At 35.7% G+C, this 26,111-nt stretch overlaps 2 protein-coding genes across 6 annotated transcripts in view; one reads left to right on the top strand and one right to left on the bottom strand.

The window, feature by feature from the left end:
- Window positions 1–13,416, top strand: part of LOC131149372 (general transcription factor IIH subunit 2) — a 30,430-nt gene extending 17,014 nt beyond the window's left edge. For 2 of the 3 annotated variants that reach the window (XM_058099767.1, XM_058099769.1), the window contains 4 exons: window positions 9,928–10,248; window positions 11,364–11,825; window positions 12,122–12,497; window positions 12,969–13,416. In XM_058099767.1, coding sequence (XP_057955750.1) covers window positions 9,934–10,248; window positions 11,364–11,825; window positions 12,122–12,497; window positions 12,969–13,105 — 1,290 coding nt within the window. In that variant the 5' untranslated portion in view covers window positions 9,928–9,933 and the 3' untranslated portion in view covers window positions 13,106–13,416. The remainder of the gene's footprint in view (window positions 1–9,927; window positions 10,249–11,363; window positions 11,826–12,121; window positions 12,498–12,968) is intronic. The other variant, XM_058099768.1, reaches the window with a different exon arrangement.
- A 412-nt stretch (window positions 13,417–13,828) lies between these two features.
- LOC131149860 (E3 SUMO-protein ligase SIZ1) overlaps window positions 13,829–26,111 on the bottom strand; it is a 46,569-nt gene continuing 34,286 nt past the window's right edge. For 2 of the 3 annotated variants that reach the window (XR_009135312.1, XR_009135311.1), the window contains exons 8-18: window positions 24,471–24,539; window positions 22,455–22,542; window positions 22,281–22,356; window positions 19,896–19,969; window positions 19,632–19,739; window positions 18,287–18,448; window positions 16,529–16,633; window positions 16,343–16,423; window positions 15,039–16,248; window positions 14,306–14,722; window positions 13,829–14,223 (exon numbers count right to left, since the gene is read on the bottom strand). Coding sequence is in view for 1 of the 3 variants with exons in the window: in XM_058100637.1 (XP_057956620.1) it covers window positions 14,592–14,722; window positions 15,039–16,248; window positions 16,343–16,423; window positions 16,529–16,633; window positions 18,287–18,448; window positions 19,632–19,739; window positions 19,896–19,969; window positions 22,281–22,356; window positions 22,455–22,542; window positions 24,471–24,539 (2,104 nt within the window). In the remaining 2 variants the exon portion in view is untranslated. Of the gene's footprint in view, window positions 14,723–15,038; window positions 16,249–16,342; window positions 16,424–16,528; window positions 16,634–18,286; window positions 18,449–19,631; window positions 19,740–19,895; window positions 19,970–22,280; window positions 22,357–22,454; window positions 22,543–24,470; window positions 24,540–26,111 lie in introns of all 3 variants that reach the window. The other variant, XM_058100637.1, reaches the window with a different exon arrangement.

Below are 26,111 nucleotides of genomic sequence, written 5' to 3'. Positions count from 1 at the left end.
AATCATCAGTATTTTCATGCGTACGTCAATTTCTATAACTACCATGAAGTCTAATTTGACTTAAAAAGTCTTACCTCAACTTAGGGATGATTTTCAACTCCGTTTTCCTGACGATCCGTTCCGGCAAACTTGCAGGGAACTTCGTCAGGAGCGTCGTGGTAGTCTCAGATCTTCGATCCGGCTTAAAACTAACCCAAAATCGAAGAGAGAGAGTGAGAGAGCCGAAGAGAAGAGAGAGGAGAGAGAGAGGAAACTTAAAAATGAATTTAAAATTGGATATTTCATATTTATAGTCGGCGGAACTCGTCGACGAGCCCGGTTTTCGTCGACGAGTTCTTCATAAATTTCGTCGACGAGACCCTGTATTCGTTGACGAAATTCAGGCTGCCTCAGAACCCTTCTCAGTATTTTCTCGTCGACGAAGCCGTCTGTTCGTCGACGAAGTCTACAGCCTCCTTCCGTTTCTGTTTCTATTTCCCTCTCTCTTTATTATTTAAATTCCATTTAAAAATTCGGGTCGTTACACCTGTTTAAAGGTTACTTGAAAGTCTTTGTCACTTTGTTGACTAATGCTAAGCAGATTATGTTTAAACCCTTCAACTAAACATCATCAATCTCCAAGGAAGGTTTCTTACCGATTTTACCGATGCCGATAATTGTGCCTTTAACATTGTCTCCAAAGGTGACATATCCACCACCATCCTTTAATGTTAATGAGGTGAACTTGGACTTATTTCCGGTCATATGCTTTGAGCACCCACTATCCAAGTACCATTTATCTTTTCTTGGTGTGGACCTAAAGCATACTTTCAAGAAGGGATTCAATGTGTTACTTTTGGTATCCATACCTTCTTAGGTCTTCTTGAATTTAATATATTTTCAGTTTTAGCTCTCCATACTTTCTTAATTTTGACACTCTTTCTTTTATATGGACATTTAAATTTTATGTGCCCTTTTTCTTACATAGGAAACGTGTAGTGTTTTCATATGTATTGGTTAAAGATGTATCAGCATAATTGTTGGAGGCTTTTACATAGTATCCCATATAGAGGTTTCTTCTCTTAGTGTTCTTAATTCCATTAAAGCCTATTCCTTCCTTGCCCAATGACATTTGTTGAACTCCAACAATTTTGTCAAAGTTCTCTTTTCCTCTAGTAAAGTTATATATGATTTTAGCTTGATCTTCAACTTTACTTTTAAGACTACAAATTTCTATGTGTTTTGCACTTTCACCATTTACTTGTAGCTTAACTAGTTCTTGGGACATCTTATTTATTTTATCCATGAGTTCATCAATAGTTGAGTCCTTTTCTTTTTCAATTAATCTAGAGGATTCTTATTGATTCACAAGTCTTTCATTTTGCTGTCTTAGAGTTATATTCCTCTTGGACACTTTTATGAATCTATTATGTAATGAAAACAATTTAGATTGGATTTCTCTGTAAGAAGGTAAACTTTCAGATGATTCATTACAAGATTCATCACTAGTTTCATAAGATGAGGTTGAAAAGGAATTTACCTCGTTTTCTCTTGTAGTGAAGCACAGGTTAGCCATCTCATGATCGCTTGATTCACTTTCTAAGTCACTTGAACTTGAGTCATCCCAAGTTGCTTTCATTGCTCTCTTTTTCTTCGTCTTTGCATCTCTCTTTAGCTGTGGACAATCAGGTTTTATATGTCCTACTTTCTTACAATTATAACAGGTAGGGGGTTCATTCTTTGTTTTTTTCTTATTAGTCTCACCCTTATTTGTTTTTGATCCTCTGAATTTTCTAGCGAATCTTTTGTTCTTATCAAAGAATTTGCCTAAGCATCTAGTGAGCAAGGCTAGATCATCGTCTCCCTCATCATCCTCTTCCTCACTGGAACTTTCCTTAGGGCTATTGTTTTCTTTTGTTTATTACCCTCAGCAACTCTTCCATTCATCGCCATCTCATACGTGAGAAGCGAACCTATTAATTTATCTAAGTGGTTTTTAGATTTCTACCTTCAGTTATGGCAGTGGCCTTAGGTTCCCAAATAGGAGGAAGTCCTTTAAGCACTTTCCTAATCATCTCATAGGTAAAATAGCTCTTTCCTTGTGCATTAAGGGAATTAATTATATGGGTGAACTTAGTGTACATGCTGGTGATGGATTCTTCTAGGTTCATCTTAAAGGCTTCATACTCGCTGGTGAGCATATCAATCGTACTATCCCTAACATCTACGGTTCCCTCATAGGTAACCTCTAACTTGTTCCAAATTTCTTTAGCTGATTTACAACTCATAACTCTATTGAATTCATTTGCATCTAAGGCACAATACAACGCATTCATTGCAGTAGAGTTAATTTGAATTTGTTTCATGTCTATATCATTCCATTCTTTCTCTTCTTTATGGGCTTCTTTGTTGTCTACAGATTTTGTGGGAATCAAGTCACCATGTGTGACTACTTTCCATACTTTGTAATCCATGGTTAGCAAAAATATTCTCATTCGTTGCTTCCAAAAAGTGTAGTTTTCACCGCAGAAGATGAGAGGTCTAGATGATGATTGGCCTTCACCAAATGGGGATACTGCTAACTTTGCCATAGGGATCTTTATGTAGCTACTTGTTAGGATATACTACAACCTATGCTCTGATACCAATTGAAATAAGGATGTATTTCCAAGAGGTGGGTGAATTGGGTTATTGAAAAATTATTTGCGGAATTTTAAATACTTCAACCCTTAACTAATAAACTTTCCTATATATATATATATATATATATATATATATATAGCAATTAGAACTATGTTAATTACAAGCCTTTAGATATGAATATGGATATACAAACTGAATTTACAGTAAGGGATGACACATTCAGTTGAGCACTTGTTCAGATTATAATTTTCAGCTTAATTCAAGAAGATTCACAATAATGTACGAATAAATTCAATGATTGATTTATGCCTTAATGAAAATCAATATTAAGATCTAACTTTCAGCGCATGTATTTTCCTTCAAAACAGATTTTCTAAAATGCTTGTTTAGCTTCATCACATATACTTCATTCACAAAATATGTTCACAAACAAGTTAATCCTTAGATTATTTATTTTCAAACTCAAAGTTATAAACCCTTTTGAATGGTCGAATCAAGGCTTCGCTCATACAACTAATATATATTTGATTTCAACCAAAATATGTTTAGCAAGTTCACTATGTTTAACAAGATTCCTTTTTTCAATAGGTATTCAAATATTTAGCTCAACCTCAAATATTCAACAAGATTTAATATTGAGCACGAAATAATATTCAGCAAGTTCTTATAAAAATAAAACCATGCACGTAGTTTATAACTTACAAAAAGTAAAAGAGTAGAGAAGAGGAAGCCGAACATTGTTGTTTTATGAGGTTCGGCCGCAGCCTATGTCCTTGCTTCCAGCAACACGCTGGGAGGATTTCCTTTACCAACTTCGTTACTAGGTGAAGTTACACCCTCTCTTAACTCCGCCTCTCTAAAGAGAATCCCCTCCCTCTAGCCAACGATTCAATCCCCTGAATTGTCAAAAATACAAGAAACAACAAATACTTGTTTGTACAAGAAAATGCTCTTTAAACGAGCAGATTAGTACAACGTTAGATTCAAAAATAATACTTCAAAAACAATATGAAAGTTGAAGCTCGAAGTATATCACCAGAACTGATTGAAAGGTATGAGTTTTGAACATTAAATCAGTCTTTTCCAAGTGAAAGAATCAAGAACACAGCAGTAGCCTTTCAACAAAGAGAATACTAGAGAGTTGTACGTGTTGTTGTTTTTTAATTTGTATTCCTTTTCCCTAATGTGCGAGAATAATACGTTTAAATAGAGCACTTGGGTTTCAAAAACTTTCCCTTGACTTTGCTCTCAATTTGGAAACCATTCACGCAAGATTTGGAAATAAGATCAGCGCTATTTAACGTTTAAACACTTGCATCTGTCGCCTGTCCCTGAAGGGTCAATCGCCTGTGCTCCTTTAAAATCAGCGTATTCTGAAAGTCAGAAAGAGGTCAGTCGATTGTGCCTAATAGGTCAATCGTCTGTACCTATTCTGTTTGAATATTATCAAACACAGAAGCACCACAGTCGCCTGATGATTCTTCATCAGTCGCTTGTCCTTTTAGCAAACTTGTTTTTCAATGATTTTTGGTTCTAAAATTAATTTATCCATTTGAAAACTCAATTTGGACTTTGAGAAAATATTTTCGATGAATAAAATCAGGTATCTAAGTCCAATGACATTTCCTAGGAGCTTCAATCAATTAGTATTGAGTTTTGAAGTACTTACATGAGACTTTCATTTGATTTTCCTATCTTAGCATCTAAGTCTTCATGTTGTGAAGCTTCCAATATGTCTTCTGAGCTTTATGCACTGCTTCAACGAGCTTCATGTCTCACATGACTTGAACATTCATGTTTCTCATGTCTCATAGCCTTGAATGTGATTTTCCATTCAGATTCTTCAAGTATATCCACTTGAAACCGTAAGATCACTTAAGTCCTGAAACTTATACTCACAAAGACATGTTAAGTAACCTTGATTTGTTATCATCAAAACAAGATTAAGCCTTGTTAGGCCAACAGTTACGTATTCAACGTTGAAAATAAGAATAATGCTCATATTGGATAGTAGTTCAACTATAAAAGCATTAGGCTTCAAATGATGAAGACAGCGAAAAGAACAAGAAGCACTGCATGTAACTTCTAAAAAAGCTTAGGGTAACATTCAGGACAGATTTGTACAATCACATAGTTACCCTTATTTAATTCAACATGTCTATAGTGAAATTACCCTCATTTAATTCCAATCACCTTAAAAGATTTGAATATTGAGCATTCAGCCCTAAATTGAGTTTTGACTTCATTTTTACTCCTCTCTTTTAATTTCCTAAATTTTTTCTTATTTTCGTAGTTGTTTTCCCTTATTGCATTTTTCAATCATTGTTTTTAGGTCTCACTTTTTTCTTTGTTTACTTGTGTGAAACCCTCTTAAGTTGTGAAAGCTTGCTTTGGATCAACTAACCATGTTGTTTAGTTAAATTATATGAAGAGGTCAAATTCAAAAGTTTAGCTATAGAATCATACCTCATGGTTGCATAAAAATTATTCGGATTTCCTACATTTAGCTATGTAGTTTAGTTAAATTATATGAAGAGGTCATATTCAAAAGTTTAGCTCTAGAATCATACCTCATGGTTGCATAAAAATTATTCTGATTTCTTACTTGAGAATATTGCAAATACTTGTTTATCCTATTTTTGTTTTAAAAGAGACTTAAGGCAGAAAATTGACTGTAATTGCATTTTTATTTTGATTGGCAGAAGTTGATTATCACAAGAACACACACACACTTGCAGGTCTAGATAGATGGTTGTTGCTTGGAAATAAATAAACTAATTCCCTAAGAAATAAATCCTTAAAGGGTTACTTTCCAAAATAGTTTGTCTGCAAAAATTTCAAAAAGAAAAACATGGTCTTTTAGTTGGGATCTCCAATTGCATTCCTAATGTTTTGAAAGCCTAGGAGCATAATTCAATGTGATTGTGGCTATAGACAAATTAATAGATAAATTTCAAAGCAATTCTTATTCATTATTTTAAAATCTCTTGCTTTGCTCCTAAAATTATGAACACTCAAATGCTAAGAAAAGAGTAGTTTACAATCACAACAAGCCTTAAGTCTCACTGGGTGGGGTCAGCTACATGAATCCTTTTCCGCCAATTCACCCTATCCAGAGCATTTTCCTGTATTAGATTAAGGGCTATTAAATCCTTCCTCATTACCTCATTCCAAGTAATTTTAGACCTACCCCTACACCTACCCCTACCCCTTTTTATGCTAGAAACCATAACTAACTCACTCCTCCTCACAAGTGTTCTACTAGGCCTACATTTTAAATGCGCAAACTGTCTAAGTCGCCCCTCCCTTATCTTGTTTTCAACCGTGCTATGCCTAAATTTTTGCGTATATGTTCATTTCGTACTTTATTTTTTAATGTTAAACCACTCATCCACTTTAGCATACGCATCTCAACAACTTTCATTCTTTGTACATGTTGTCTCTTAGTTGCCCAACATTCTGAACCATAAAGCATAGCTTGCCTTGTAGCCGTCTTATAAAACTTTACTTTTAATTTTAAGGGTATTCTACAATCACACAACACACCTAACACATTCCTCTATTTTATTCTACCTATCTTAATTCTATGTACTACATATTCTTCAATTTCCCCTTCACCTTGCATAATAGATCCAAGATATCTAAATCTATCAGTGTTGTTAATCTTTTGATTATCGAGTTTAATATTCTCTCTGTTGCTACTCCTTACATTACTAAAATTATATTTCATATGTTTAGTCTTATTCCTACTTATCCTAAATCCCTTAGACTCTAATGTGGCTCTCCAAAGTTCTAGCTTAGATTCCACTCCGCTCCTACTATCATCAGTCAACACGATATCATCTACGGACAACATACACCAAGGGATCTCATCTTGGATATTCCTAGTAATTTCATCAATTACTCAAGTAAAAAGATAAGGACACACCTATTAAGATTGGGAACTCTCTAGACTCTCCTCCTACAAGCCTGACCTAGGCACTACTCTATATCCTTAATGACCTTAGTATATCTACTGCAAACTCTTGTCTTTTCTAATACCCACTAAAGCACTTTCCTAGGCATTCACTCATAAGCTTTCTCTAGATCAATAAAAACCATATGCAAGTCCTTCTTTTCCCTAAATTTTTTCATTAAACTTCTTAAAAGAAAAATAACTTCTATTGTTGATCTCCCAGGCATAAAACCAAATTGATTTTCTGAAATCTTTTTTTTAATCTTATTCTATGTTCAATTACCCTTTCCTATAATTTCATCGTATGACTCATAATCTTAATTCCATAATAGTTATTACAGTTTTGAATATCGCCTTTGTTTTTATATAAAGGCACTAACGTACTTTTCCTCCATTCTTCTGACATTTTCTTAGTTTTTATAATATTATTAAATAGATTAGTTAATCAAATAATTCATTTATCCCCTGAAGATTTCCAAGCTTCAGTTGGTATTGATTTCCCACTTTTCATCTTTTTTAATGCCATCTTAACTTCAAGAGCTCTAATTTAACGAATAAATCTCTTATTTTTAATATTCTCTTCATTTGTCACTTCCAAGTTCAATCTTTGATTTTAGTTTTCATTGAACAACTTATCTAAGTATTTCCGCCACCTTTCTTTTGTCTTCTTCTCTAATTAAGACATTATCATTCTCTTCCTTTATACATTTTACATATCCTAAATCTTTGCATTTTTTCTCATTTCTTTATTTTGTTTTCAAGATTTTCTATATTTCTACAATTTTTTCATATCTTATACCAATTTCTTTTTGTCTTACCGGGCTTTTGGACTTCTTGATCCCACCACCAACTTTCTTTACTACCCAAGTATCTTCCTTTGGGCTCACCTAAAACTTCATTTGCTATCCTCATGATAGAATTTGCCATTTTATTTTAAATAGTATTTGCATCAACCTTAGCCCCTATTGTCCAATCAAACTCTTTGTTCATTTTATCTTTGAATTTTACTATATTATCCCCCTTCAAGTTCCGCCATCTACCCATCTTGTGTTTGATTTATGCTACTCCTTCTCTTCCATTCTTTATGTATATCTAAAATACTAAGACTCTATGTTGTGTAGCCAAACTTTCACTTAGGATAACTTTACAATTCTTACAAGATAGACGGTCCCTGTTCATAGTTAAAAAAAAATCCATTTGGGTTTTATTATACCCATTCTTGAAAGCTATTAAGTGTTTTTCTCTTTTTATAAAGCAAGTATTCAATATAACCAAATCGTACGACATGGCAAAATCTAAGATTATATCATTGGACTTATTTTTATCTCCATATCCATGGCCCCCATGCATCCTCTCGTACCCTATAGTATCTTTCCCAATGTGACCATTCAAATAAGCTCTTATGAATGTATTTTCAGACATCGGGATCCCTTGTAAAATACTATCCATATCTTTTCAAAATTGTCTTTTCATATTTTCTATTAAGCCTATTTAGGGAGCCTATGCACTAATGACGTTTACTATCTCTAGACCTAAAACTAACTTGATTGTAATGATCCTATCCCCTATTATTTTAACATCTACTGCATTATCTTTTAGGTCTCTATCTACAATAATACCCACCTTGTTTTTATTTTTCTCTTTGCTAGTGTGCCAAAGTTTAAATCTTGATTTTTCAATTTTCCTGGCTTTTCTCCTACCCATTTCGTCTCTAAAAGCAAACTAAATTAAATTCCTTCTAAACATTATTTCCACTATTTACATACTTTTTTCTCATAAGAGTCCATATATTCCAAGTTGCTAATCTTATCTTAGTTTCTTGTACTAACTTATTACTCTCCTTTTTATATTGACTCATTCTATTCCCTTGATCTAAGTGATTTTGGTAAGATTCATGATAAAAAATCTGACAAAGTTTTACGTTGGCTGTCAACTACCTAACACAACCCTGCTCCTTTTTCCGGATTTGGGATCGGCTGTGTGTATAAAGACTTTGTGTTACATAAGTGAAGTACACGTTTGCGTTTTTTTATTCTAGAAAACTTATTTCACAAAGACAATTTTCTAAGTTACACCCTACAACTAGTCGAAACTACTCACACAATACAATGCATTACAAAAAAAATTTTAAAGCATGCAATTTTAAGTTTGTAACCAAATGTTCAGCAAGTGTTTTATTTTTTTATTTTTTGTTTTCATGTTCAAGATTTATTTGACAAACAATTCCTATGTTAAGCAATGTATTGGAAAGCATGAGGCTGTAATTTGATAAGAAAATGTTTGAAAACATACAAGCTTGTGTGACCACAATTCTGGTCTAGATTTCTCAGCTGTAGCCAGGTCGGTAATACATTTGCTCCCTACAACCTGAATAAAAGTGACTTGTAGTGCATTTACTTGCTTGTTTTCAGGTGGCTTTCCAAATAATTAGTTGGTGTTATTGAAACTATATCAACCCCCCCCCCCCCCCTCCTCTTTCTTGAGTATTGTATGACCTATATCACCCCTTGTTTAATACATTAAAGCTATGATAATGCGTTTGTTTATGTTGCTCATTTCTTGTTTCTTTTGTTATATTTTGCAAAAACTTAAAACTAGATTTTATAGTTTTTGTTGTAGTAATTGAATTTTATGGATTAAATCATTTATTTAATAATATTTTAAATAAAACTAAAGTAAAATAAACATTTCAGTTTAAAATATAATTAAAATAGAAATATAAAAAATTAAAAAATTTTGGAGAAAATAATATATCATTTTTACCAAATTTCAATTGTCATGTATAATAGGACTATTCTTGGAGCACTAAAAAGTGAGTTTAAAATATAATGAATAAATAAAATAATTACCTTGGCACAATGGTGGAGTTGTTACTGTGTTCGAGGTGTGGAAATAGCCTCTTGCAAAAACATAAAATAAGGCTGCATATTATAGACCCATTGTGATCTGTCCCTTCCTGGATCTAGATACGCTAGAACTTTGTGTACCAGGCTTCCCCCCCCCCCCCCCCTCTTTTTTCTTTCTTTTTTTCTATTTCTTACTGTAATACATTTAATTTATATTCTTTTATATTTTTTATTTTAATCATATTTTTAAGTTGTATATTAAGGACAAAAATGAACATGACTTCAATTAGGTTTTTAATTTGTTTTAGTTTGGGAAATATTAACCAAATAGGTGGTTAGTTTTCAGCTATTAGGTTTTGTTCCTTGTTTCCAATTTCCATTTTTGGTTTTTATTTTCATAATTTTTGACGGTAACACCCCTAGATTTATTCAATTGTTTAATGATTCTTTAACAAGAAAAATCCCATAGCTCTCAATTGTTTATGAATTCTTGTGTCCTTGAAGGAAGTCATGAACAACATCGAATATCAAAAGACGAACAACGGTGAAGGAAGACGATTGGATGAAGAAGCAGGAGAAGAAGAGGAAGATGAAGATGAGGCAAATGGGCAAGGTCTTGATGCATGGGAGAGGGCTTATGCAGATGAGAGATCATGGGAGTCCTTGCAAGAAGATGAGTCTGGACTGCTTTGCCCTGTTGACAACAAGACCCTCTTCCATGCTCAGTATCGTCGGCGTCTCCGCTCCCTCTCCTCCACTGCAACTGCTGCTCGAATTCAAAAGGGCCTTATTCGCTATCTCTATATAGTTATTGATCTCTCAAGGGTATGAAATTTATTACCTGAGAATTTCTGAGTTACAAAATTGTCCTTTCATTTTCCATTTTCCATTTTCTTTTGTTATTTAAAAAAAAATTATCCTTTCATTGTTCTACAATTTTTCTTCTTGGTGCATCACTTAGTACTAAGTGGAAAAAGGGCAAAGATTTGAAATTTTATGTAGATCTTAGTGTCATAACAAGTGACGAAGGTAGAGGTGATCAGATGGCTTGCATTAGAGTCGGGCTCTGATTATCGAGATAACTTGCATGTGTAGAGAGAGGGAAGAAGGGTATAATATGGATGAATGTGAGTGAACATTACTAAATGCCCATTGTAGTAATGGCGTATAGACTGTATGGTTTGGCAAAGTTGAAGGAAGTCTGCTTACCATTATGAAAAGACAGTATGAAAGTATATGAGTCCCATATTGCATTGAAGCTTCTTTCTTGAAACAAATGTGTCAATCTGATATGTTGAACATGTCGCATTGATCTTAGATCCCTGATTGTAAATGTTATGTAATCAATATGGTTAAAATTTTGTATTTCTATGGTTAATATTAACTCATAACTGATATCCAATTGAATCATTATCTTGACCTTTTACAGTGATATGTTTGTTAACCATACTTCTACCCCACTAAATTTGAAATGGAAGCTAACAACTAAACTACAGATTGTGAATATTCTTGAATGGCAAAGATGAAATCAACATTCTGGATCTCTTCCAGAGGAAAAAGAAAGGTGGGGGCTAGTAGTTGTCATTTCTTTTTGGATCTGCAGTTCCTCTGTTCTGAGGTGATATTTTTATAATCTTGAAAATGTTTCAAATGATATTACAGAACTTGAATGCTTTATCAAAATTTAGGTATTTAGTCTCACCAAGTGTCTGTGAACGCCATGTGTTTATCTGGGCATATGGGCAATGTTAAAAGTCGTATCATAGATATAGATAATGGCTTAGAACACCTGTAGACATGTTTTGGATTTCTGAAGTTATCCTAACACAGTTTTGGAGTGTAGATTAGGCACATGGATTAAAAGTTATAGCATGACGAGGTTATTTGCTTGCTGATTCATCAGTGTTCATTTAGTTTTTGATAGCATATACAATGTACAGGCAGCAGCGGAGATGGATTTCCGTCCAAGCCGAATGGTTGTGGTTGCTAAACATGTGGAGGCTTTCATTAGGGAATTCTTTGACCAGAATCCACTTAGCCAGATTGGCCTTGTAACTATAAAAGATGGTGTTGCCCATTTATTAACAGATCTTGGTGGCAGTCCTGATTCCCATGTTAGAGCTTTGATGGGTAAGTTAGAGTGCTCCGGTGATTCCTCTCTGCAAAATGCTTTGGATCTCGTTCATGGGTATCTAAATCAAATACCATCTTATGGTCACCGTGAAGTTTTAATATTGTATTCGGCTCTCAGTACATGTGATCCAGGGGATATAATGGAGAGCATTCTGAGGTGCAAAAAATCTAAAATAAGGTGCTCTATTATTGGGCTCTCAGCAGAGATTTTTATTTGCAAACATCTTTGCCAAGAAACTGGTGGATCATACTCTGTTGCATTGGATGAGGTAAGATCAGCAAATGATAATCATTTTGGGGAACCACATTATATCGAAATGATTCAATTTTAAGGTATTTGCGAACAAACTTCAGTGTTTACACAGATTCCTGATTATCAAAGTCTTTGAAGCAATAGTTTGAAAGAAATTTAATAGGAAAAATCAGAAGTAGGTTATTCTTAAAAATGGATAAAAATATTTCAAAAGAGGCAAGCAGCTTTAGTTAAATGTTGGTATGTCATAATTGCGCACTTGACTTATTTGAGGGCATGCATGTATATCTTGATTTGTATCTTCTCATGCAGTCCCATTTTAAAGAGTTATTGCTGGAGTATGCACCTCCACCTCCTGCGATAGCGGAATTTGCAATCGCTAGTTTGATAAAGATGGGATTTCCACAGAGAGCAGCAGAGGGTGTTATCTCAATATGCTCTTGTCATAAAGAGGCCAAGACTGGGGGAGGCTACACCTGCCCAAGATGCAAAGCACGTGTGTGCGAGCTACCCACAGAGTGCCGAATTTGTGGACTGACACTTGTTTCTTCCCCCCATTTGGCAAGGTCGTATCATCATCTCTTCCCTATAACACTCTTTGATGACGTATCTCCGTTGCTGTTAAATAATCCACAAAATAGGTTACCAAGAAGCTGCTTTGGTTGCCAGCAAAGTCTTGCGAACCCTGGTAAGTAGTTGCACAGACAATCTGGGTGAGTTTTGCAGTTATTTTGATCATACATGCAAAACCATTTTTCCTGATTTATTTTTTTTTTTGACTTTGCATAACATGGACCTAGAACTGTAGAGACCAGTCATATATAGGTCATGCATGGGCATGTCTCCTTTCAGAACTTCTGCTGTGTTTGGATTGTACAGATGGAACAGAATCAAATCTGCCCATTTTTTTTTCATTTACATTAATTTTATGTTTGTTTGCAGAATGGAATGTGGTAGGGAAGCAATATGAAAATTTGAATGGAAAGCATAACGAAGTCAAAATGATTTGGATTCTATTCCCTCTTATCCTTTCCTATCTTTTCTGCCAAATACACAATGAATTTTTTTATTTCTATTCCATGCCCACGCCATTCTATTAAACATGGCGGGGAAATATTCCATTCATTAACATCTTTTTTGCCCTACTGACTGATCACAGGAAATAAACCAAGCCTTTGTGTGGCCTGTCCAAAATGCAAACAGAACTTCTGCCTTGATTGTGACATTTATATTCACGAGAGCTTGCACAACTGCCCTGGCTGCGAAAGCTTCAGGCATACAAAGACACAACAGTGACTGAAGAATGAAGTGGGAAAAGATGGATTTCTCATGAAAGCTCCAAGCCAGTGAGGAGCTCACGAGGTTCAAGAGTAGCTGGCAGACCCAGACCCAGACCAAGTACCAGCTTTCCATTACCAGCAGCACATCGGATACGGGCTTTGAACCAGTCGTTGAATGTGGGGGACGTTAGAGCATTCAATACATGAAACATTATTTCCTGCCCTGCCATTGAAAATAAATTTTTTTTTTTTCTGCAATGGCATTAACATGACATCAGGCTGTTATAATTATATGTGCAAATGAAATTTTTAACACCTCTAATTTTACACCATATGTTTTGAATTTCTATTCAGGCTTTAAAATCAAGACCTCAGGGAGATGGGCTACTTCCTTTCTACCCCTGCTAGGTGCGGGTCTCAACCTTGGATAACTCTAAAAACGGCACTACAAAATATCAAAAGTAACACAAATGAATCAAAATACAAACTTTAAAGCGCCCCCACCCCCTCTTCCCCCCAAAGCAGCGTAAGCAAAGCCGAAATTTTTTGCCTACTGATCCCATCAACCAAATTTATTTTACTTTCTTACTAATAAAAATGCAGTAGCATGTTGGCAAATACTTAAAAGATATTTGATGCTCTTCTTGAACTGGGTTTCCCTAGAAAAATTACAACACAAACAAAAAGAAGCCAGAAAAGAATACAAGAGATATCATAGGTGTGCTTCAGGGTCCTGCACTCACATAAATGATCCAAATATATTTATATATAATCAAATGCACTAGTTTAAAAGTCCTACTCTTTTCTAAAATAAACAAATGATAATCCCAACAAATAACAGAATCAAGCGACATGCCTGGCAAATTTGTCCACCTGAAAAACTATTTCAATTTTCCTATATAACTAAACCTCACCGGATATAAAGTTATTTACAGGCTATTTGCTCTCGCAGTAAAACAGAGACAAAAAAGTCGGTATGCTGCTGCGAATGGGGGTGCTCCCCCCCCACTAAATCCAATGGTTTATACCTCTGGATTCATTTCACATTCAAATTAACTATCTATTGTACAATTTATCCGCACTGGACCTGCTGATCTTCCTCGAGGGTAAAACCAATAAGAATTTTTGTTGACCCTGTTTAAAAACAGTTGGTATCAAACCCATGGCATACTAGTAAAAAATAAACTAAAATAAAACAACATAATTTGCAGCTCACCAATAGAGACAGATACTCTGCAGGCACCAGCACATTGAAAGCAGAAAATTCCCGCTAACACTGTTCCCCAGTATATGATTGGGTCACTGTAGATACCGAGTTCTAAGGGGCAAGTTTGTCAGCTGCCTTCATCTCCCAAATGCAGAGTAACTGGGAAATTTTTAGATGCAACTGATCTCTAACCAGTTTGGAGATGTTTTCTACAACTGAAGGGGGTACAGGGAGACCATCTCCAACAATTATCCAAAGAAAGCATTAGTTATTCTAGAAGCAGAGTCCCAACTCCTCAATCTGAATCAATTGAAAGATACAACCGTGGTCTTACTGAACGTCGTTGGCGAGGAAATGTGAAGGGACTATCAGATCTTTGCCTACTTTTGTCAGATCTACTATCATTCATACCGAAAAGTAAAGAAGCTGTAAAATGAAAACAATACTAATTCAGAAAATAAATAAATTACAATCATAATAACATTTATTCAGTTAATTGAACCAGAAGACTCCAATGAAATACACTGGAATTCCAAAATCTCAAATATTCAGTTTCTCTAAATATTTGTTTAAAATCATTTGACAAAAGGGGCTAACATAAGCAAATGGTACAACCAAAAGCAGTCCAATTCATCCTTTTGAGGCTACAAATTCTACGAGCAACCTCACAACAGGCTTAAAAGCTCAAACATTCAAGCATGAAGTATAAAAGAATGTCACTCCAATGTAATGGGAAACACACCTGTATCAGCCAAAGAATTCAGGCCATCTTCTTTCGATGATACTTGCTGTCTTGAATCTAATCCATTTGCTGCTGCAGGCTCACCATGACCCCCACTGCCACCACCACCCCCAAGCCTCAGAGAAATCCAATCCTCATTATGAATGCTATTAGAGATATCAGCTTGATCTCTTAAATCAGCCTGCGCTAATGCATCTGAAGGCCTTGTAGGAAGAAATATTTGGAGAGAGGGGTCATCCCGGCCAAATGCCAAAGGATTGTCAACTAAGCCGTCATTTATCGCCGAGTTTGAACGGCCAATAGATGAATCTGTAACTAGAGCAGAAGATCCCATGACAGTCTCAGGAGCCAATGAGTAACCATTCATTGAGGTGGGACAGTTCATGGAACCATGCTGCAAATCAACTAAAGCATCTGAGACATCAGCATCTGATCCAAACAACTGAAAACCAGGCCCAGCCTGTGCACCAGTAGGTAACTGCCAGAGGGGTCCAAATTCTTCCTCATTAGTATTGAAAAGGCCCAGGCATGAGTTTCCACCAGTACCGACTGTGGGATCTTCCGCATATGAATCTGAAATTCCAGGAGGAACAGCATAAGAAACCCCACCAGCATCAGCATGACTGTTCTTGTAGACATTCCCTGAAGAAATCATAACATTCTCTTCCTCTGAATCACTGAGAACAATAATTTCAGCATCCCCTGCTGGCGCAGGAGGATTTTGGTCAGCAAATCCATACACTGGGTCAACATTCATGGAAGCAGAATCAAGTTCAATCCCATTGTTGGCAGAAAATTCAAAATTCCCACCACCATCCTGATTTACACTAGCATCTTCACCATCCCGACCACTTCCAGTGGCACTGCTGCTCATTGGAATAACTTTGTGGCCATGGTTTTCAACGTCATCCTCTAACCTATTGCCAGAAGAAAGGGTGTGCATATCTTCAGGTTTGCTGACTTCCCAAAAGCCATTGCGATTCTTTTTTATTCCGAGTTTCAAGCCAGTATGACCTTCTGAAAGACCTTCTTGCTTGATCTGTTTCGACACTTCTGTTTTTGGTTTAATTTCTCCATCAATAGGAGCACAGACAGTACCATCAGGGAAGTGCCATTGTCCAAGATCACCACTGGCACTCCCATGTTTAGGACGCCAAGAACCATCTGGCTTCACATCAATATCAGTGACATCTTCTCCAGAAGACCGCATCTGCCCCACAAAATTAATACAATGCATGTATAATAATGCATACATAAACACTGATAAAACTAGGGCTATTCTGAAGATCCAATGTTTTCATTACCATAGTTGTGATGCGATTGAAATAAGGGTCTATGATGACATTCTCCAATGAGTAGTTCTTCAGACAAATGGGACATTGCCACTGCACAACAGTAGAATGCTTGCTCTCATATTTAAAATGACTATATGTTAAAAAAAACAAAAAACAAAACAAACAAATAAATTCAAATTATTCTTAATTCCTTGCCTTCCTAGAGCGTTGGTTCAACTCCACAAAGGTTTCAAGATCAAAGCAGCCCATGTGAGCACAAGGTTTAAATCTACCTGCAACTTTCATTCTTGAACCGCTCATCTGCAATTCACATGCACTATTAAACATGCAGAAAATTCAAAAATATGAGAGCATAAAATACCAGAACCAGATCCTACTAATTCCACTTTACTTGTTTTGTCAGAGTTGAACTCTTAGACTAGCCAAAACCAAAGTATAATGTTAACACACAAACCCCCCCCCCCCCCCCCCCGGGTGGCAGGGAATGGATTGGGCCTTCACACATGCATGAAAGAATTAGATTTCTAGGCAACCCCAATGGTATTTAATAATTTATTTGTTACACATGCTTGACATGCAGTACATCTCATGTAATAGTCTATCCGTTGCTCTCTAGACATACTACTATAATTAACATTACAGATAAATTCAGATGAGTTAAATTCAACCCTTCGCTACCTCATTTCGAGAAAAATGAGTTATACAAACACCTGATGTCCTTTTTTGGAGAAGAAAGTTGAATATTCTTTACATGCGCTAATGTAGTAAAAATGCCATGTCTTTTAGTCTTTGATTTCTTTCCCTGAACTTTCTAGACTTGCCAGAAGAAAAAATAGATTCAATTAAGAGTGACAGGTTGGACTAATTTACACACACATGATTGCTGAGGTAAAGCAAAACTGGGTTTACACAGCGTAGAACTTCAATCCAGTGCTAACCCAAAATTGGGCGATATAACTTGCTTTCAACTATTGATGGAGGGTGGCATTGGGCTAAACCATTAAAAATAAAAATTAAAAAATAAAACTAAACAGCTTGGATCAACATGGATGAGGTGGGACGAGCACAAAGGAAAGAAAAGGGGGGACATTGACGGAATGAAACGAGCACAAAGAAAAGAAGAGGGGGAAAGGTCTGGGGAGAGAGGAACAAAGGGAGGCAGCCGCCTTTAGGAAGGATATTATTTATAGGTGACTGATTATGGACATAGCTCCATTCTGGTTCATTTCAGGGTTTCAAACCTGCAATTAATATTAAATCCCACAGTTAGAACTCAACTTTCACCTAATTGTTGTTCTCTGTGTCCTTCAGCTAGATAATAATTATCAGAGAAAAAGATGCAATAATGAACATTAAGCAAGGCACGAGATTACTAACTTTTCATAGACTGAACATGGGCTCTAAACAACAGGGGGAGCTCGTCCTCTATCCCGTTACCCTCAGCAAGCACATTCCAAAATTTGAAACTCAGACCTCCATCATGGATGTCTCACGCTCAAAACTATTGGACTGTCGCTTCAACAACCAAGGAGAAAAATATTTTACAGCACACTCAATGCCTCTTCAAGACATTCATGGATGTTAAAGTTTCATATAAATTACCAGACCTCCATCATGTATGTCTCATACTCAAAACTATTGGACCGTTGTATCAACAACCAAGGAGAAAAAGATTTCACAGCACACTCAATGCTTCTTCAAAACATTCAAGGATTTTAAAGCTCATGTAAATTACCAATGGACTACCAATCCACTAAATGCCAGATTAAAAAACCAAAACAGCATAATCAACATATTGGTAACCCAACAAAATTAATGTGCTAAGTTTGATCGACATCACATTCCTAAAATCACTCAACATCAGCATGGCAATTTATCCTTTTCGGTAGACTATAATGTACCAATGTCATCCAAGCACATTAACAGCATTCCATAGACCATTGCATCACTTACTGGACAACGTAGATTGACAGTAAAAGAATCAGCAACAACTTCGAGGTCGCTATCACTATCTGCATTATCTGTTGCGGTCCCACCACCAATGCAACGGCAGACACGAGCAAGGGCATCCTCAAAACGCTCGCCATCTGATTCCTTGGGTATCAAGTTGAGAATCTAGAAAGAATTTTTAAAAAAAAAATACAAAACAAACAAGCAAACAAACAAAATCAATTAAGGATAATTAACATAATAACAAAAAACTAGTCTTATTTTATTTTTATTTGCCCTCCTGCTGGAGTAATAGGGAGGGAATGTGGTGGGAATGAGAAAACAACAATGAAATTAAAAATAAGGCTTGGATATTTAACGTCCTAATCCAGTGCAACGAAATAGAATAAAAGAAACTATTTTGCACTTGAAGTGTCTAATAATTTTTATGGTATCAAACACCAGATATATACTCAACCAAACCATCCACAGAACCTCAAATAGGCATCTTCTACTGATTGTTATCATGCTTCACAATATCACTGAATTAGTCATACCACAACTGCTGCAGACCAGCAAAGAGCACAAACAAAACATAGTGCTACTACATTGCTACCACGGTTCACACAAAAAAAAAAAAAACAAAAAATAAAAAACATATATTTCATGATGGAAAATACTTTATGAACGTAAAAGTCATTGATATGATAAATTTCCGGTGACAACCTAGTCACGAAAGAATTAGCAACAGATCCAATAAGTAGCATTGGATAACAGAAAATTTTTACAGATTTTTTGCTTTGGGAACTAAATTGATCTGATGCTCAGTAACATATGAACAAGATGGCATAGAATAATAAAAAAATAAAAATAAACATAAAATTGAAAGAAATAGAAAATATGAGGCAACACTAGCTTCTGGAAATTAAATTAAAAGATAGAACTGCAATCAAATACAATGGTAACAAGTAACAAGACAACAGATTCCTTCTAAATTGATCTGGTTCTCTTCTAGATGAGCCTTCGAAGGATCAGCCTTGTAGCTAAATATTATCAAAGATAGATGGAATACCACTATAGATAGTTGGTCTAAAGGCTTGTACATGATAGACAATCATACAGTTCTTTGATTTTTTTGAGGCCCTTTATTATGAGCAATTTCTTTTTTGACATTGTTTTTGGACATGATTGGGGCCCCCTTGATGCCCTTTAATGAATCCTATCATTACCCCCTGAAGGAGCAGCGAAAAAGTCATGCAGGACTGGTAAACAAAATCAACTGACAACTGCAAAAAACAAAAAATCACGAGAAAGAGGAGAGAGAAAGGAAGCACCAACTCAAAAATCAAAAAATGGAATGGAAATGTACCTGTTGAACAGTACGCCGCTTTACAATTCTCACCCCCAAACAAAATATGCGAGCATCACATCCTGTTAAAGCAATCTTATTAATTCCGTCTTTCGTGCATGGTGTGATCTGGCAAAACAGGAGGAAGCAAACTAAGACATAAATAAGAAAATAAAATTTTAAAGTAGAAACTTAAAAAGCAAACATGTATAAGAGTAGAGCCCATAAACGAGCTCTAAAATAAAAGAAACAAGAAATGATAAGTTGTACAGGAGAAATACTCACAACTGGACCATCATCACGGCCATTAGCTCCAAGCAATTGTGAGCCAGGTCTATTAATTGCCCGAACTGGTACACCTGTTTTGTCACACAATAAAATAAAAATAGAACAAAATAATTATTACAATTCAAATTTGCACAACTTCTATAGGGGGCATCATTCATTACTATTAAGAATTCATTACAAGCTATCCACCACATTTGGAAAATACAACAAATTTACAAGAACATGATAACATTTTGCTCAGATATGCGTGACTTTGCTTTATATGTGGGTGGAAAAAATAACTTACACTCAACAGCCCCCCCCCCCCCCCAAAAAAAAAAAATTACATTAAAAGAAAAGAATAAGCAGAAAATAAGATTCAAATATTCAATCCCTAATATTTGGCCAACTAGAATCTAACTCTCATGCAATGTTCAGATCACAGGAATGGAATTGAATTGATCAATTTATTTCTATACATTCATCGTATACATATTTTGTTTTACTTCCATTCTAGCATACCAAATATTACATAAAAGGTTTTGCCTACTCATGCTTTTGTTTTTATTTTCACTGGAATTTGGTGTCCACCAATGTTTATCATGCCACACCCAACCATTGCTTTATTTTCTTATGCAATAAAATTTCCACATGCAAGCATGGGCATATTGATCAGTAATATTAAAGATGAATAAGATACTTCCTTGAAACCAAAAATAAGCTGCACATGCATTAGAAAGACAAGAACTTTCAGGTATAGAATCATCATTATCAAGGATGTGGCTCATTAAGACACAGAACAGGAACATTGAAGTAAGTTTGCATTGAACCTAATAAGGTAGGGATAGGCTTCTTGCTAGTAAACTGTTGAAGCTTATGAACTAAATCCCCTACAAATGTGACAGGGAGCTACGCCAACTTGGGGCCATAGAAAATCACTAAAATTAAGAGGCATAATGATTCATATTCTTCTATCTATATAAACGGTCCATTCATTTACAGTCCAACATTATGGGCATATACACATGGAATGATAACATTCCAACACTCCCATATATTTCATCGGAAAGCTGATTTCCTTTTTCATAAGAAAAGAATTTATAATTAAAAAGGAGAACTACAAGCCAAAATAGGACCAGAAATCCTCAAGAAAAAATGAATAGACAATAAAGAAGAAAACAAAAGACAAGAGAAAAGTGATTAACAAAACCCCTCTTACCCTTCCCATCATAATTTACCAAATACTGCAGATTAGCTCATTCCCATCAGCCCTTCTTCATCTTCATTTCATCCCCATCCAACTGAACTTTCATTACCTCCAATACCAGACAGCCACAAGCCCATCTTATCCAGTAGTACTTAGGTTCTAAGTATCAAAGTGGGCAAAATTCATCCTTACATTGCTGCTTTTCACCCATCCCATCATCCTCAAATATAGGGATACCTTCCAGACCTTCCATGAGCAATGAATGTACATACGATAAATACCCAAGTAAATGAGACAAATCACAGCCATTACCATTTTTGTCCAAAAATTTTCCCAGGAGCAAACCACCATCATGATCAGACAGACTAGTGTCAACACTATCTCTCCCCCAATACATTATGCCATTTTCTTCTCCTTTCCTTTGCTAACCCTCCCATCTATAGCACCCTTCAGACACAAAAGATTCCACAACACAAACTTCCTTCAGCATATTTTTAAGATTTTTTTTCATCTCCCATCATAATCCCCTCATTTGGAATCAGTATCTTTTCTCATATCCACAAACAGCCTCCCAAGCCTGCCTAGGGACAAACTTTACCCCTTCCCAGTAACCTTATCCCTCACATCATCACTATTACTCTGAAAATCCTCCACCCATCATCAATGATTGTTAGTACAACTCCACCTTCCCCCCCAACCTCCTGGTGCATCATTTGCTACTGGCTGTCAGTATCTTTTCCCATACTTCCAAAAACAATCCCTCACCCAAGCTGTATCCTATTTCTACTTGCAAACCCTATTCACATCCCAGACTATTCTTTAATAAACTAGAATATTGGGCCTGATTAAGATGCCTAACAACTTCTAAATTGAACAGGGATTGTTCTCTGTTCCTTTAAAGCCACATAAAGGGCAACTGCTTTATTACCTTCCAGGTTGATCCTCCTTTCAGACTCCTTCTGAGGCCCACCACAAAATAGGTCCTCTAATGGACCCTGCCTTCTATTCAACATCCATGGCTAAAGGTTGAATGTTAAGTTCCAAATCATTAATGATTTATATTTCCAAAAAAGAAAACATTGCAAGCCACAATTGGCTAAGGAAAATGAAAAATAATGACTCTGGATATTAAATGCAAGATCTTACACACAAGTCTGAATTCACTTAATGAGTGCAAAAAAATTCAAGCAGCATACCATTGACCTGAAGATCGGCATATTGTGGCCATTGCATCCTGAATGAAACCTTGTCATTGAGAAGCATACACCAAGCCTGATGACAATATAATTGTTCATACATAATCTATATCTGTAACTGCTAAATCCAGAACAGCATTCATATAAGACATTAACTGCCAAATTATAACCAACCTGGACATCGTATTCATGTTTTAATAACAAGTCCCTGTCTGCCCTTGTAAGTTGAAATGTTCTCTCAACACTCTGTAAGGGGTTTGTACTGGATATTTGTAAATAAAAAATTAAATATTGTACAAGTAAATAAATCACATGTGCACGTATACATGCAGCTGCACCCAAACATGCATACAGAAAGGGGGGAGAAGGAAGAGAGAGGGGAATGCATGATGAAACAATGCCTAAATTTGTTTTGGACTAATCAAAAATAAATATACAAACTGCCGTGTATAATGTCCCTGCCAATGTCAATGACACAAAACACACAACTGCGATATTCATAAACACATCTCACAAACGTTAAATATGTACATAATAAAAATTATTTTCTTATCCCTAACAAGTGGCCGATGCATATTGAACATGAAAAGATGCTCAAACTAGCAAACCCATGTCTGGTTATCTTGGAATTGAGCCGATACTGTTGCTATCATGTTTTTGCATCTTAAATTCTTAGGATAAGCCTTATATATGAAACAACCAGGCTCTCTAGTTTATTACTATTTTCTGATATAAAGATGTCTCTGAGTCTGAATAAAGATGTCTGGGTGGTGCATGTATTTATGGGCCAAGAAAATTTATGAACATGAGAAGAATCATCACTGCACTAGACATAGTGCTTCAGAAACACATAAATTTTCTTAGCATGTATCAACACGGCACTATCATTTTATTTTCATGTTTCATGGACGAACATTTATTTTAGCATGATAAGCTAATTTGTACATGAATATTATATCATGACGAGAACCAGGTTAATCAAGACTCACAGTAAGATATCAATAAGGTTCAAGGGAGAGAGCATCAAGATCAACAGGAGATCCATGCCTTACAAAGTTTCACTGAACAATTCAAAACACTAGTATGAGTTCAGTCAAGTAACCACCAAATACAGGAGAAGAACCCATCTACTTAAAGCAATTATAGGACCTTCAATTTTTTTTTTGCAGGGAAAAATTATTTTTTTTAATAATAAACTTTATTTCTGAGAAAAGAATGACAGGGCCTCTTTGAAAAATAGATCCAAAAAGCAAGTACAAAACACCCAGGAAGAAAAGAAGATTCATAGAAAAAAGAGAAAAAAAGAAAGCCCTCTATGGCATGCAACCACTCAAATACTGTGCAAAGAACTCGAGCCTTCAATGTCGCAGCCAGCTCTGAGTCCCATAAAAATTATGTACTTCCTTCTGTTTTAAACACTCAGGATAATCCCAAAGGATTTGACAAAGAAAAGGGAAATAAGACAACAAAATCCTGACAGTAAATTGTTTGATTATGAACATATGTAACAATTGCATGTCTTACCATCTGTGAAAACATGCATGCGAGTGAACATGCACCCTCAACCAAAACAATTAGAAAAAGGGTTGGACCTCTTCAAAATGCAATTAATATATCATGCAAAATTTATAGAATTAGCTATATATGCTTGTCCACGCCAACTAAAAAAGAAGGATAAACAGACGAGCCTTTCAATATGGATCCAATACATCAATCCTACAATTCAATGATTATTCACTAGCCAAATTCACCAAATCTGTAACCCTTGCACATACCAGTGCAGTAGTTAATGCTTACACAAATAACAAAACAATGGATTCTACACAACCTAAATAAACAATTTCTCACAAATATGGCAATGCAAGTTGCATAAAATCACTTAGGCTAAAAAAAATAATGCACTTTTCATTAACCTTAGAAGAAATATCAGCAACAAAGATTAGCCCAATAATGCACTTTTCATTAACTTAGAAGAAATATCAGCAACAAAGACTAGCCCCACCCCCAACCCTCCAGGGGAAAAAAACACTAAAAAAAGGTTTCTCAAAGCTGGGCAGTTGACTAAGATTTGAATCACAAACAGGAAAGCACTACATATCCAAAACTAGAATAGGTTTAAAACCAACACAAAAAACTTCCCCCCAGCCCCACACCCCACCGCTGGGATCGCAAAAAATATTATGCACTTACCCATCAGTAGGAATATTTGTGGCAGCCAACTTCACAGGATATAGAGGATGTGCAATTGACACCCAAAAACTGTAAAAATTGAAACAGCATTAGAAGCTTCAAAATATCCATTAAAAATGAATCATAAAACAACTAATAATAATGAAAGATAGAGATCATCTTAAACAAACTAATTAGAATACAGCATAAAAATCCAGAACAAGAAATGAATTAGATTAAGACAGTTAAAAAGGATAAATTATTAGAAAAATCAACAGAACTTGCGCCTGCACTCGTAAACAGAGTAACACTAGTGGCAAGTCTCACTCCCACTATTGGCCCCTACAGTCACTTGTAGGAGGTCTGAATATGCTAGTAGCATAATACTGCATGATGTTAGTGGCAATTCCAACTCCCACCATTGATTGCTGTAGTGACTTGTAGGAAATTCAAGTCTAGAATACAATGTTACAGATCTGTAAAAGCTCCAAAATGGTGCAAATTAAAATTATAGATGCTTAAGTGGCCATCATAGCACTGTATCGACCATCGCAGCCCAATACAATGCTATTTCCTACAACATTTTATAGTATGCAGAGCTTTTAAAGGCAATCCTGATAGCACTCCATAAAGATTTTTGGGGTTAAAATGCATTGGGGCGTAAAAGGCGTTAATCCTGTAATGTGTACGCTTTTGGGATAGGGATGTATGCGTCAGCTGTAAAAGTGCGCTTTCTACACCTCAGAATGGAAGGCATGCGCCAACAGATAAATTATTTTGATGATATAAAATATTAAAGAAACGACAAAAGAACATATTAGGGCATCCCTCTTGTTCGCGCATCACTTCCAACAAATAGAACCCCTCTCTCCCTTCAACAAAGAGCCGATAGATCACCTTCAGCAAGCCCCTCTGACAGGAAAGGGAATAGATAAACTGCCATCACCTTCGACGGTTTCATGCAAACAGTTCCTCCTTGACCTTCCTCTTTCTTTGGCCAGCTTCTTCAATCCCTGACCTGCAATGGTTATTGATCTCAACAAGCCCTTCACATTTTCACATTTGATTCTCATAGATGATGTGCATTAGGCGAGCAAGAGAGAGAGCCCATAGAGATGAGGGCTGAAGTCTAGGTTATGAGAATTGTTTGGGGCCTTCTAAAACTAGCATTGTATGTGTTTTATTCTTTTTTTAAATGGTCAGAAGGGTGTCTGGGTGCCAATTTTTTCCTTGGAGGACACATATGGCTGTAAGCCTGTATCTTTACAGTTCATAGGCAAAGACACCTGGAGTTATGTCAATTTGAAGTGTTAGAATTTTATATAACTGATTTCATAATTTATTTAATAAAATTTATATTATTTAAATAAATAACAACACGACAACAAAACCAAGCCTCAAGTCTCACTAGGTGGGATCTGCTACAATTTATTTATATCTATTTAAATAAAAATCAAATTTCCAAAAGACTTTCGCCTCAATGATTTAAGGCTTACACTTTGCCTTGCAGGGGGTAAAATGCCTCATCTTACGCCTTCGCCTTTTAAAACACTGACAATATAAATAAGGGTTTTCCTCCATCCATCCACCCAAAAAATAAACACAAGGCAAAAAAATTGTTCTCTTGAGCTACGTTTCAAAGCTGAAAAAATATGTTGTTTT

Source organism: Malania oleifera, chromosome 2 (genome assembly GCF_029873635.1).
Source record: "Malania oleifera isolate guangnan ecotype guangnan chromosome 2, ASM2987363v1, whole genome shotgun sequence".
In the NCBI taxonomy this organism is placed as follows: Eukaryota; Viridiplantae; Streptophyta; class Magnoliopsida; order Santalales; family Ximeniaceae; genus Malania; species Malania oleifera.
Note: the sequence above shows the minus strand (reverse complement) of the source record. Positions and strands in the feature narration are given on the sequence as shown.